The following is a 14033-nucleotide window of genomic DNA, read 5'->3' as shown; positions in this document are numbered from 1 at the left end:
TGGTACATGACCCCAGTCAAGCTTGCTAAGATATATCACCTGTCTGATAATAAATGCTGGAAATGTAAAGAGGTGGAAGGGACATTTTTTCACCTCTGGTGGACCTGCCCGAAAGTGAAGGCCTTTTGGGAAATGATTCATAATGAACTAAAAAAGGTACTTAGATTTACCTTACCTAAGAAACCAGAGGCCTTCCTCCTGGGCATGGTGGACCAGAGAGTGCTTAAGAAGGACAGAACCTTTTTTATGTATGCTACTACAGCAGCAAGGATCCTGATTGCAAAACATTGGAAGACACAAGATTTACCCACACTGGAGGAATGGCACACGCAGTTGATGGACTATATGGAACTGGCCGAAATGACTGGCAGAATCCGAGACTTGGGAGAAGAAACATTCGAGGAGGATTGGAGAAAATTTAAAGACTATTTGGAAAAACATTATAAGTTGTATGAATGTTAAAAAACGCACCTTTTAGGAAATTCTAGCTTCAGTAATGTTAAATTAAAGAAATGGAAATTAAGGTACAAGGAGTCAGAGATAGAATAATGAAACAAATTTATTGTGTTAAAATGAAAACGTACATGATTTGGGCCATAATATATTTGAAATTGGGTAACATGATAAAAAGGAAGATACAATAAGTATTGAAATAAGTTAACAAATTGCAGACGTTATGCATCACAGAGAATGCAGGGTTGGGAGGACGTGGGGAAGTCCAACAGATTTGGAAAAAAGAGTAAGAAAAATTTGTAACTTTTTTGTTCTACTTTTATAATATGCCCTTTATTCTTTTTTCTGTATTTCATAAAACTAATAAAAAATATTATAAAAAAAAAAATGAAGGAAATCAGCCCTGAGTGCTCACTGGAAGGCCAGATCCTGAAGCTGAGGCTCCAAGACTTTGGGCACCTCATGAGAAGAGAAGACTCCCTGGAAAAGACCCTGATGTTGGGAAAGATGGAGGGCACAAGGAGAAGGGGACGACAGAGAACGAGATGGCTGGACAGTGTTCTCGAAGCTACCAGCATGAGTTTGACCAAACTGCGGGAGACAGTGGAAGACAGGAGTGCCTGGCGTGCTCTGGTCCATTGGGTCACGAAGAGTCGGACACGACTAAATGACTAAACAACAATGAATCAAAGAAAACCCAGAAAGCACAAACCAACTTCAGAACCAAGAGCCACGTAGCCGCCTCCTCCACTTGGCACTTCCCAACCTGGGGTGGCAGCATGGCGACAGCTTACCCTGAGGTTGCGCCAAGTCCACCCGCTGCAGGCTGCTGCGGCGCGCGAAGGGATTTCCCTTGGAGAAGCGGCGCTGGCGGCTGGAGAGAATGTCGGCGGGAGACACGATCCCGGCGGGCGGCACCTTGCCTAGGCGGGCGTACAGTGCCTCAATCTCCTTCTTCTGCCGGGCCTGGAGAACTTCGACCTCAGAGAGGTGCCTGAGAAGGAAAGAGTGGGTGTTGGGTCAGGGAAGTGGGGCGGGGGGAAAAGGGACCTCCCTCCCCCAACGAACCCCACACTCACTTCTGGCGCAAGGCCTGCAGCTCGTCCCAGACCTCGTCGTCCTCAGGGCTGTCCGAGTCGTCGCTGCTCGGGTACGAGAGGCTGTGAGAGCAGCTCATCCAGACAGGGGTGCTGGGCGGAGCCTCCCCTTCCCCTTCCGCTTCCGCCACAGGGGTGGTGCCCTCCTCAGCATCCTGCACCGGTGTCCCGCCCGGAGACCCGCTGTCCGACTCCGTGGTGCTGGAAGAGCTGGTGCTGTCGCCCCTTGGGGGGTTCTCGGGGAGCACATCCCGCGTGGGGGTCACCTGGAAACGGCCCAGGATCTGGGGCTTGGGCTCTGTCGGCGGGGGGAAAGTGGGCGGGCAGGTTAACAATAACAATAAGGGACGTGGGTGGCGCTCTGGGTTACACCACAGAGCCTAGGACTTGCCGATCAGGAGGTCGGCGGTTCGAATCCCCGCAACGAGGTGAGCTCCCGCTGCTTGGTCCCTGCTCCTGCACACCTAGCAGTTCGAAAGCACGTCAAGGTGCAAGTAGATAAATAGGTACCGCTCCGGTGGGAAGGTAAACGGCATTTCCGTGCGCTGCTCTGGTTCGCCAGAAGCGGCTTAGTCATGCTGGCCACATGACCTGGAAGCTGTACGCCGGCTCCCTCGGCCAATAAAGCCAGATGAGCGCCGCAACCCCAGAGTCGGCCACGACTGGATCTAATGGTCAGGGGTCCCTTTAGCTTTACCTTAGGTTAACAGTGAGGATGGGGAGAAGCCTCAGGCATCCCCCAATATAAAGGGGTTCTTGGAAAAAGAACCACCAGTGCTTAAATTCTTTAATAATGTTGGTACTAATTGTGTGTCTCCCCCTCGAGAGGTACGGAGGGTGGCAACACGAGAACGCGGCCTTCTCTGCAGTGGCTCCCCGTCTGTGGAATGCTCTCCCCAGGGAAGTTTGCCTCGCATCTTCATTATACACCTTTAGGCGCCAGGTAAAAACATTCCTTTTTAACCAGGCCTTTGGTTGATCTGATCATATGCCCTTTTAAAATGTGGTTTTTTTGGGGAGGTGGCTATTGGGGTGTTGTTTTTATTTTTATTATGTATTTTGTGCTTTTATATCTTGATTTTATTTTGTGAACTGTCCTGAGACCTCCAGGTATAGGACGGTATATAAATTCAATCAATAATAATAATCATAAAAATAATAAAACAATAAACATGTGCCGAGTTCTCTCTATAAAGCTTAATGATGTTTAAAGCTCTCTATAAAGCTTAATATTTCAGAACAAATGTGAAATATAATGTATGTGTATGTACAGTATGTAACTAAAAATTCAATAAAGATCATCTGGGGAAAAAAAGCTTAATATTTCAAATAAATGATGTCAGCAGAAAAAGAAGCGGTATCCTCTTTCCCCTTTAAATCTTTTCTTACTTTGTTTTTCCCCCTTCCCGTTTGTTTTCTTTGTGATTGTCAATTCTTGATAGCTCTCTAATGCTTCTTACATATACGTTTTGATTTCTGAATATTTATATTCAGAATAAATGAAGATATATGCAGAAAGGTCATGGGTAGAAAAGGAAGGGAATCTCTGTGTGACAAGAGAAACCAGAGTGGGTTTTCCTCAGGTTGAGGAAGTGGTAAAACTCTCCCAAATGAGAGGTGGGAAGACTCACTACTTTGTATGTGGTTTGAAGATTAAGGTAAAATAGAGGGCTATATATATACTTAATTTTGTGTTTTATTACGATTCTTGCTAATATTGTTTTGTTATTATTATTTACTTTCTCCTCTGTTCTTTGTATTGTTTTGTATTATTGCTTTTTAGATTAGTTTGGCTTTTAACGTATCATATGTTGAAAACTCTTATTAATAAATTTGAGTCTCATAAAGCTTAATAACGTAAAATGCCCTGAAGCGCTCATTCCTCTTATTCCAAAGGAGCGCGGCTGCAGTTGCCAAGCGAGAATCACAGAATCAAAAGGGACCCTGGGTGTCATCTATCCCAACACTCCTGGCAATGCAGGAATCTCAACATGCCGTCCCCCATCCCATTTGAAACCATGGCGGATCCTGCTTAGCTTTGCAAAGGTGAAAAGGCCACCACAGTGAGAGGTCTCTCCGTTCCTAGTTTGCGTTTTCTTGAGCACAGAGAATACGTTTCCAGGACTGTAGGTGGAACGCTGCGCTAAAGACAGCTGCATTCTCAAGCCCCGCTGCTGCCCCAAACAGTTGTGCGCCCTATTGCCACAGCCGCAAAGATTTATCTCTGGCCCCCAAACACCCCACACCTTCATTGATGGGCGAGAGCCGAGGTGGCGACAGCTTGGAGGTGGAAGAATCTGGCGCACTGAGCAGTGACCCAGACCAGGAGGAGGCAGGAGGCACCTGTTGAGAGAAAGTTTGGTTTGTGTGAGACGTCAGTACTGAACCTCCCCATTTCCACCCCATTCGCTGGACCTAATGTTAGTTCCCTGCCTCCTGGACACCCACATTTAGCACCCACACCCTGGGACAACTAATCTGCTTGGGGTGATACCTGGTTTTCAACTTCACGATATATCGTCAGCTAAATATTGTGATATACTGATATATCACAATGGTTGAAAAAACGATGGTAAAGGGGAACAGTTGGGCTGGGTGATGGCTGGTTTTCAACTTCACAATATATTGTCAGCTAAATATTACGATATACCGATATAGCGCGACGTTTGAAATAACGATGGTACTATGTATAGGGGAACAGTAGGGCTGGGTGATGGCTGGTTTTCAACTTCACGATATATCGCCAGCTAAATATTGTGATATACTGCTATATCACGACGTTTGGAATAACGATCTCAGCAGAGGCATAAGCTGGCTCTTTTTTGTGACTGTGGTACCCAGTTCGGCTACTGATTGATTGTGTGACTGCAGTACATTGTTTATTGCTTTCATTTTATGGATCCATGGTCTCGTTAGATAGTAAAATTCATGTTAAATGGCTGTTTGAGGGGTTGCCGTTAATCGTCCGGAATGGATTAACCCGTTTTACATTACTTTCTATGGGAAAGCTGCCTTGCTTTTGGAACGCTTTGCTTTTGGAACGGCCTTCCGGAACAGATTAAGTTTGAGAACCAAGGTACCAAGGTATTGCAATGTTTAGCTGGCGGTACATTTGAAATACTTTATAGTCACTTGTACAACTTGTATACAGTGAGATTACACAAACACCCCCACTCAGCTCTCTTAGTCTTAATTCCCCTTGTTTACTTACACACACACACCAAACCTGAAAGTCAGTTGCCCTGTTGTTATCTTTTCATTCAGCAGCCTAACAGCCCACAGATAGAAGCTGTTCTTTACCCTGTTGGTGCAACTAATCATGCTTCTATATCTTCTGCCAGAGGGCTACATTAAAGGTACCCCTGACCATTAGGTCCAGTTGTGACCGACTCTGGGGTTGCGGCACTCATCTTGCTTTATTGGCCAAGGGAGCAGGCGTACAGCTTCCGGGTCATGTGGCCAGCATGACTAGGCCGCTTCTGGCGAACCAGAGCAGCGCACGGAAACGCCGTTTACCTTCCCGCCGGAGCGGTACCTATTTATCTACTTGCACTTTGATGTGCTTTCGAACTGCTAGGTTGGCAGGAGCAGGGACCGAGCAACGGGAGCTCACCCCGTCGCAGGGATTCGAACCGCCGACCTTCTGATCAGCAAGTCCTAAGCTTTGTTGTTTAACCCACAGCACTACCCGCGTCCCTGAGGGATATATTACGGCGTTGTAAACCAGGTTATCACCCAGCCTTGCTCTCCAGCTCTCTCATGCTGCTTCCTGAGATAGTTCCATTTCGTTATTTCCCAGCACCGCATGCGCACGGGGTCATGCGCAAGTCTGGGGGGCGGGAGGGCGCCTGCACGCACATCTGCACACTCACCATGCCATCGTCAGGCCTGCTGGTGGTTGGTGTACTCAGGGATGGCAGAGAGCCTGGAGGTGCTGGCATCCCCAACGTCCCGTTGACTAGCTGGGCCGGTTTGGCAGGAGGAACCATGACCTCGGGGTAGACGAATCGCGCGGGAGCTGGGCTAGGTGGACATAGCACTGGAGACTGCGAGACCGGCGAGGTGTAGAGAGGCCCTCCCTGGGCGGAAGCCGCCGTCACGGCGGGAAGAAGGGACTGAGCCACGCTCATCACTGCCAAGGAGAAGACATTGGCAAGAGAGAGCAGCGGGGATGTGGAGGGGGTCCAGAGCGGGGCGGCGGGAGGCTGTACGGCGGGGACGACTGGCGGGGCGGGGGGTGGAGGGAGGGACAGCGTGGGGAGGAGGGGGCTCAGCGGGGCAATGGGCTGGGGAACAGGGAAGAGGTACGGAGGCGTGGCAGGAGCTGTTGGCAGCATGTGGTACGGCGGCCAAGTCTGTGCCGGAACACAGGGGACACCTGTAAGGAGGAAGGCAGATTTGGCAGGTGAGCAGAGATGCAAGGAAAGAGCATCATTGCAGAACACATTGCTTGTTGGCAGGGCGGCCAAGCAAGATGCCTTTGTTTTTATTTACAGTGGTACCTCGGGTTATAGGGACGCGGGTGGTGCTGTGGGTTAAACCACAGAGCCTAGGATTTGCCGATCAGAAGGTCGGCGGTTCAAATCCCCGTGACGGGGTGAGCTCCTGTTGCTCAGTCCCTGCTCCTGCCAACCTAGCAGTTCGAAAGCACATCAAAGTGCAAGTAGATAAATAGGTACTGCTCTGGCAGGAAGGTAAACGGCGTTTCCATGCGCTGCTCCGGTTCGCCAGAAGTGGCTTAGTCATGCTGGCCACATGACCCGGAAGCTGTATGCCGGCTCCCTCGGCCAATAAAGCAAGATGAGCGCCGCAACCCCAGAGTCGGTCACGACTGGACCTAATTGGTCAGGGGTCCCTTTACCTTTACCTCGGGTTAAGAACTTAATTCGTTCTGGAGGTCCGTTCTTAACCTGAAATTGTTCTTAACCTGAAGCACCACTTTAGCTAATGGGGCCTCCTGCTGCCGCTGCGCTGCCAGAGCACGATTTCTGTTCTCATCCTGAAGCAAAGTTCTTAACCCGAGGTACTATTTCTGGGTTAGCGGAGTCTGTAAGCTGAAGTGTATATAACCTGAAGCGTATGTAACCTGAGGTACCACTGTATTCATAAATCATCATCACCATTATGTTTCTTTCTACCCCGCCTTTTCCCTGACGGTGGGACTTAAGGCGGCTTACAGATAAAAGCAAGAATCGCTAAAAACGCATGGGGGGGGGGGGCAATAATTAAGAAATACAGTTGTACCTTGGATCTCAAACACCTTGGCTCCCATAAAAAATCGGCTCCCGAATGACCGAAACCCGGAAGTGAGTGTTCCAGCTTTCGAACTATTTTCTGTAGCCAAATGTCTGGCGAGGCTTCCGCAGCTTCCGATTGGCTGCAAGAGCTTCCTGCAGCCAATCAGAAGCTGCACTTTGATTTCCGAACATTTTGGGAGTCGAACGGACTTCCGGAATGGATTCCGTTCCGACTTCCAAGGTACGACTGTAGTAAAACAGTAACGGAACTAAAACTATATACAGAAAGGAGATGGATGGACTGCTTAATTATTAAAATTCTCTTAATAAAATTATGGATGATATACAGCTGTCTCCTACAGAAGATTGAATATTTCGCCAGAATCGGCCTACACGTTTCTCCAAACCCAGAAAACCTTTTTAAAAACCCACACACTCCTATATGAAAATGTGTCCGATTTGGTGTATTTGTTCAGGATTCACACCCACACCCATCCATCCTTCAAACCCTCTGTTTGCAACGGACCATCCCATTTCCTTGCTAAATACTTAGGTATCTAACCCGTGTTCCACAGTTCAAAGGAACTGGACTGAAGTCCCATGGGAAAGCAGGAGCGATAAGGCTCCCAGGCTCACACTTGCCTGGGCATTTCTACAAAAGTAGGAAACAGATTGGTTTTACCTGTGGGTACTGTTGAAAGCAAAGGCAACCCAAAGTTATGGGTACTTGGAGGGGGAACCCTGGAGCTGAAGGACTCGTTCTCAGAGACGGGGTCTACCAGAGAAGCTTGGATGGGGGACGTGACCGACTGCCCAGGGCTGGAGCAACCAAAATCTGAAACAAGGAGCAAAGAGGTTCTTTAATATGTGGTGGACTCATAAAAGGGTACAGTGGTACCTCGGGTTAAGAACTTAATTCATTCTGGAGGTTCTTAACCTGAAACTGTTCTTAACCTGAAGCACCACTTTAGCTAATGCGGCCTCCTGCTGCCTCTGCGCCATTTCTGTTCTCATCCTGAAGCAAAGTTCTTAACCCAAGGTACTATTTCTGCATTAGCAGAGTCTGTAACCTGAAGCGTCTGTAACCCGAGGTACCACTGTATTGGGAAATGATCTATAAAGGTAAAGGTAAAGGTACCCCTGCCCGTACGGGCCAGTCTTGACAGACTCTGGGGTTGTGCGCCCATCTCACTCAAGAGGCCAGGGGCCAGCGCTGTCCGGAGACACTTCCGGGTCACGTGGCCAGCGTGACATCGCTGCTCTGGCGAGCCAAGAGCCGCACACGGAAATGCCGTTTACCTTCCCGCTGGTAAGCGGTCCCTATTTATCTACTTGCACCCGAGAGTGCTTTCGAACTGCTAGGTTGGCAGGCGCTGGGACCGAGCAGCGGGAGCGCACCCCGCCGCAGGGATTTGAACCGCCGACCTTTCGATCGGCAAGTCCTAGGCGCTGAGGCTTTAACCCACAGCGCCACCTGCGTCCCTGAAATGATCTATAATGAATTTTAAAAAATGTTTAAAAGTGCTTTCCCAAAAAAAAACCCAGAGTCCTTTCTGTTGGGGATAATTCAGACTGAAATTCCCAGGTGTCAAAAAAGGTTATTTTTGCATGCTACCACTATGGCCCGTGTTTTGTTAGCCCAAAAATGGAAAACAAGCGAGGTCCCAACCAAAGAAGAATAGCAACTTAAGTAGACAGAATATGCACAGCTTGCAGACTTAACATATAGAATAAGAGAACAAGAAGAACATATGTTTACAGAAGACTAGAAAACGTTTATTGAATATATGGGAAATAACTGCGTGCAGCTGAAAAAGCTGACAGTATAATTCAACAGTATAAAAAAGTTATGAGGGGTGTAATAATGGAATACTGAATGGTATAGTTTTTGTAAAATATGCAGGGATTTATGATATGTAAAATGAACCATGGACAGAGAAGAAGGGAAGTCATTGATACCGTAAGGATGTAAAAATGAGTACTTTAAATTATAAAACAGAAAATTTAATTTAAAATTATATGCAAAATCTGAAACAAGGAGAAAGGCCAGTCTGATAACCACCAGCTACAGCTTCCTTTCTCCTTAAGGTACTCCTCACACTGTTCCTAAAAGATCATCACTGGCTCCCATTACATTTCCGAGCACAACTCAAAGTGTTGGTGCAGACCTTTAAGGCCCTCAACTGCTTTGGCCCAGTATACCTGAAGGAGCGTCTCCACCCCCATCGATCAGCCTGGACACTGAGGTCCAGCTCCCAGGGCCTTCTGCTGGCTCCCTCACTGCAAGAAGTGAGGTTACAAGGAACCAGGCAGAAGGCATTTTCAGTAGTTGTGGAACGCCCTGCCATCAAATGTCAAGGAAATAAACAGCTTATCTGACTTTTAGAAGACTTCTCAAGGCAGCCCTGTATAGGGAAGTTTTCAGTGTTTGATATTTTACTGTGCTTAATGATTTTAATTTGTTGGAAGCTGCCCAGAGTGGCTGGGGAACCAGTCAGATGAACGGCATATAAATACGTTGTTGTTGTTATCTCTCCCTGCTTTTAGCCTAGCTCTCTTTCTGACTCACTAGTTGCTGTAGAAAGAGGCGTACAGTCCTATGACACCCCATCCATTCCCTGTACTCATGCACACCTATTTTCTTAAATGATGAAGGTCCCAGGAGAGATTGCAACTCTTAAATCAGATAGAGCAGAGATGAGAACCCCTGAAATATCAACCCTTCCATTATTCCAAGTGTGCGTGTGGCAGAACCAGACTGAGTACTGTAATATCAGGGATGGCCCATGCATGAGGCAGACTGAAGAAGCTGACATCCCCTGAGAAATATTCGCTTGAATTACAGTTCCAGATCAACGTGTGGACCCTTGCCTTTCACCCTTTCTCCCATTCAATTTGACGGTTAACTTCAGAGACCAGCCCTGGTTAAGAAAAGGGCACAGGTGTGCTAATCTGGGGTATGGAAGGTGTTGGGTTACATACCGCTAAGCGATGAGGATGAAGAGATGGAGCGCGAGAGGCCTTGCGGAGGCAGCTCACCCTACAATGACACAGAATTAAAAAAATAAAATGTTTTCATTGGGCCCAGGAGAAATCCAAAACATCATATGGATGAAAGCAAAGGCACATAGGGCTAGTTTGCCGGCAGGGATTACTCTGAATTTAGGCCTGAAATGTGTAAAGTAATAAAACAAGCACACTTCGGACCACGTGCAGAGCGTCTTTACCTTTTCACAAACCAACCACCATAAACCTGGGATTAAACGGAAGGTTTTTCTGCTCAGGGTGTCGCATTCAGAAGGGCTTGGACCCTTCCTCCTCGTCCCACCCGCCCTGTCTCTGCAGGGAAAATAGGCCTCACATTCTGAGGGAGGAGGAAACAAGGAAAAAGCCGCCGGAAGCTGTGGGAAGGGATCTTTACTCAATTTGACAGGGAATAATAAATAATACTAAATTTTTATTTATACCCCGCCCTTCCCTGTTCAAAAACCGGACTCAGGGAGGCGGACAACAAATTTAAAACACTTAATTATAAAAGCAGCATAAAATACAGTATAAAAACATGAATAACAATAAAATTCAAAATGGGGAAGTGGGAAAGACACCTGTAAGTCCATTTTAAGCAACTGACAAAGCACATCTGTGCGTCTAAAAGGTTTGCTGGACTTCATTCTGGCTTCACTGAAACCAGAGGGGGAAATCAGGGCTGAAACATCCAGGAGGTTACCTAACCCCCGACTTCCGTAGGTCTGGCACGCACCGAGAGTCCATCAGCAGCCAAAATTGGGGACAGGCTCCCTGTTTCAGGGCTGCCCAGAGACCCCAGGTCTTTGCTCAGGAGGGTCCCCACACGCTGGATAATATCACGGATTCTCCGGATGAATCCCTCCTGCTCAGATTTCAGGATGAATTCCTTGGCAACCTGAAGAAGACGGAGACACAATGGGGGAGAGGAGTCAGTCAGGCGAGAGCACGTCAAAATCTTACCAAAATGTGAAAACCCTGCGCCCTCACCATGACAGCGGCAATCTCCTCTGGGCTGTCTCCATCCAGGTCAAATTTGAAGGTCACCATCTTGTTGTTGTACGTTTGCAGCTGGCACTCAACCACTCGGTCATTCTGGACTGGCATCTGCACACATAAAAAGGTAAAGGTAAAGGTACCCCTGCCCGTACGGGCCAGTCTTGACAGACTCTGGGGTTGTGCGCCCATCTCACTTAAGAGGCCAGGGGCCAGCGCTGTCCGGAGACACTTCCGGGTCACGTGGCCAGCGTGACATCGCTGCTCTGGCAAGCCAGAGCCGCACACGGAAACCCCGTTTACCTTCCCGCTGGTAAGCGGTCCCTATTTATCTACTTGCACCCAGAGGTGCTTTTGAACTGCTAGGTTGGCAGGCGATCTGCACACATGGAAGGTCGCAAATTAAACAACAACACTACCACACGGAGACTCTTGAGACTATCCAACCACCTAGAAAAGGGGTCAGCAAACTTACCGTGCCTCGGGCCGGTGTCTCCAGCGCCAATCGCGTGGCGGGCCAGAGGGAGGGGAGCGCGTGCCCATACGTGTGTGCACATGCTATTTCCGGCACACTTCCGGGTCGGAGGAGCACCAGAAATAGCTTGTGCGCATGTGAATGGGCCTCCTCCGACCTAGATGCGCACCAGAAATAACGCGTGCGCATGCGCAAATAACAAATGCGCACAAGTTATTTCCGGTGCTCCTCTGACCCGGAAGTGGGTAGCTGCGCAGCACAGCGCTGGGCCAGATAAACGAGTCACTTGGGCCTTATCCGGCCCGTGGGCCTTAGTTTGCGGACCCCTGACCTAGAACCTTGGAGGGGAAAGGACGAAATGGTGCGTGCCCCTTTCCCCAAGTCCACTGGATGAACAGATTGAAATACGTTTTCGACCAGTTCTGGCTTTCATCTGCAGATGAATTATGCCTGCTGGGTGGCCAGTTATGTTTCGGAGGCAGCAAATGCTTCCAAACCCTAATAGCTGAAAACCACAGGAAATTACAGGATACAAACTGGTTGGGCCATTGGCCTCATCCAGCAGGCTCTCCTTATGTAGGAAGGAAAACAGTTGTCTGAACTGCCACTTGATTTTAAGAGTCTAAAAACAAATACACTAGATCTGAAGAAGCCACATAAGAAAAGACTTCTTGGATCAGGCCAATGCCCCATTTAATTCAGCATCCTGTTCCCAGAGTGGTGGTGCTGGGAACAGCGGCATCGCAACGGGGGTGCAGGGGGGGCAGTGCGCCCCAGGTGCCTGTTGGGATACTGCCGGGGAGACGGGGGGATCAGGCAGGCCCCCAGCTGGTTCCAGCCACCGGCCGGCAGCTGGACGATCACCCGTCTCCCTTGGAACAGCATCAATCAGCGACACGAGCCTCAGATACATTTAGAGACCCGTGCATGCTCTATCAGCAGAGTGTGTAAATCATCTCACAGCAGAAGTGGCGGACAGAGAATGTGATGGCCTGGGAATCCGATTCAGAGGCTGAACCGGAGGAATCCCAGCTGGCACAGGAGTCCCCGCCTCCAGGGCCGGTTGAACTGGGGCAGGGCCTTGATTCTGAAGTGCCTGCACCTGTGCCGGATCCTCAGGAGCAGGCACCAGGTGAATCCACTCTGGCTCCGGAGGTGATTGAGGACACAGTGCCTACAGGTGAGTCTCCCCCTGGGCCCAGTAACCCTCCAGCCTCTCCTGAGCTGCAGAGGCTCAGGGCAGAGGGGCGAAGGGAACTGGTTTCTCCCAGGAGGAGTGCTTGCCTTAAGGCCAGGAGAGGTGGGTCTCCTGGGAGCCGGGACCGCCCCTGGCCTCAGAGAAGATAAAGGCCAGTCAGCCCGGTCCCAGGTTGCGGGAGCAACGTCGTTGTTGAGTATCTGTTCCTGCCCGGACCCAGACCTGACCCTCCAGTGTTCCTGTCCCCGCCCGGCTTCCTGCTTCGGACCTCGCCCCGCTCCTTGTGAACTGTTTCCAGGCTGGTGACCCAGGACCGGATTTTGACAGTGAAATGCGTAAGCATATTTACAGCATTTATTCAGCATAGTTCAGGAACAAAGGAAACATGTCTGCTTCCCTTCGTGTCCAGCAAAACAGCAGCAACACAAAAGCTATATACAAATGGAAGTTCTCAGCAGGTGCTGGAAGTAAACAGGCATGTGACACACAACAGTCATGCCTGTTCCCTTTTAAGGTGGAACAGAACTATATCCTAGCACCCTCCCCCTTTCCGTGTAACCTGTCGTACCTGCAACCCAACTGCAACCTCTGTACATAAACCTTAAGTTGTTCTCTGTTAACAACCTTAGACAACAGATCTCAGTGGCGTAGCGTGGGGGGTGCAGGGGGGGCCGGCCGCACCGGGCGCAACATCTGGGGGTTAGGGGCGCACATCCACGGGTTAGGGGGTGCAAATCCACAGGTTAGGGGGCGCAAATTACTTGCCTTGCCCCGGGTGCTGACAACCCACGCTACGCCACTGACAGATCTGTAGGAATTTCGTTTCCTGGCATGTAGGACACCTGAATGAGTCCTTTCTGAATACACTCTCTTGCACGATGTAACTTTATGCCATGTCTGTGTGTGTGTGTGTGGGGGGTGACAAGAAGGCACCCTGCGGCGTCACACACATGCGCTGTATGTAACAACGCCGCACATGTGCTGTACATAGCGGTTTGATGCCGGCGCCACTCAAGCGCTGTACGGACGGCGGTGGGGTCCCTCCATTGCCACTACAGCCGCATGTAGACTATCCTTCGTTCCTGGCTGCAGCAGAGGATCCCAGCACCATCCATATGGTGCTAGAGCGCCAGCAAACCGCTATATACAGCTCATGTGCGGCATCGCTACATACAGTGCATGCGTCGTACATAGAAATGCCGCACATGCGCCCTATGCAGCGACGGCCTGCCCTGGGTGTCACGACACCTTCGTTCGCCCCTGGCTGGGAAGCTGGGAGAGCAATGAACTGGTGCCCACACAGCAGTTTGTACTCAAAGTTAGCCCAATAATTTGCCTTTCGGCTTGAAGTTACTGCAGCACTCACTGAACAATTAGAATCACGCGCAAGTGACACAGCTCATTTAAAATCAAGGTCAAGAGGGTTTCCTCCTGACGTCATGATTAATGGAGGTAGCTCTCCACTGCCATCTGGGGCAGTGGGGAGGTTTAGGCAGGGTAAAGTCAGGATTTATGAGGTAAAATTTCTGGCAATTGCTCCTCAGGGGGTTCTG

The 14033-nt window shown here is 49.4% G+C and overlaps 1 protein-coding gene across 1 annotated transcript in view; it reads right to left on the bottom strand.

Moving 5' to 3' along the window:
- The window catches only part of WNK4 (WNK lysine deficient protein kinase 4), a 66026-nt gene that overhangs the window by 7093 nt on the left and 44900 nt on the right, over window positions 1-14033 (bottom strand). The window contains exons 11-18 of the mRNA XM_083709059.1: window positions 10802-10918; window positions 10548-10709; window positions 9770-9827; window positions 7470-7622; window positions 5423-5928; window positions 3797-3893; window positions 1533-1848; window positions 1248-1447 (exon numbers count right to left, since the gene is read on the bottom strand). Coding sequence (XP_083565185.1) covers window positions 1248-1447; window positions 1533-1848; window positions 3797-3893; window positions 5423-5928; window positions 7470-7622; window positions 9770-9827; window positions 10548-10709; window positions 10802-10918 — 1609 coding nt within the window. The remainder of the gene's footprint in view (window positions 1-1247; window positions 1448-1532; window positions 1849-3796; window positions 3894-5422; window positions 5929-7469; window positions 7623-9769; window positions 9828-10547; window positions 10710-10801; window positions 10919-14033) is intronic.

This window comes from Podarcis gaigeae, assembly GCF_964106915.1.
Source record: "Podarcis gaigeae genome assembly, chromosome: 13".
Taxonomy (NCBI): Eukaryota; Metazoa; Chordata; class Lepidosauria; order Squamata; family Lacertidae; genus Podarcis; species Podarcis gaigeae.
The sequence above is the reverse complement of the archived record's forward strand: the minus strand, read 5'-3'. Positions and strand labels throughout refer to the sequence as shown.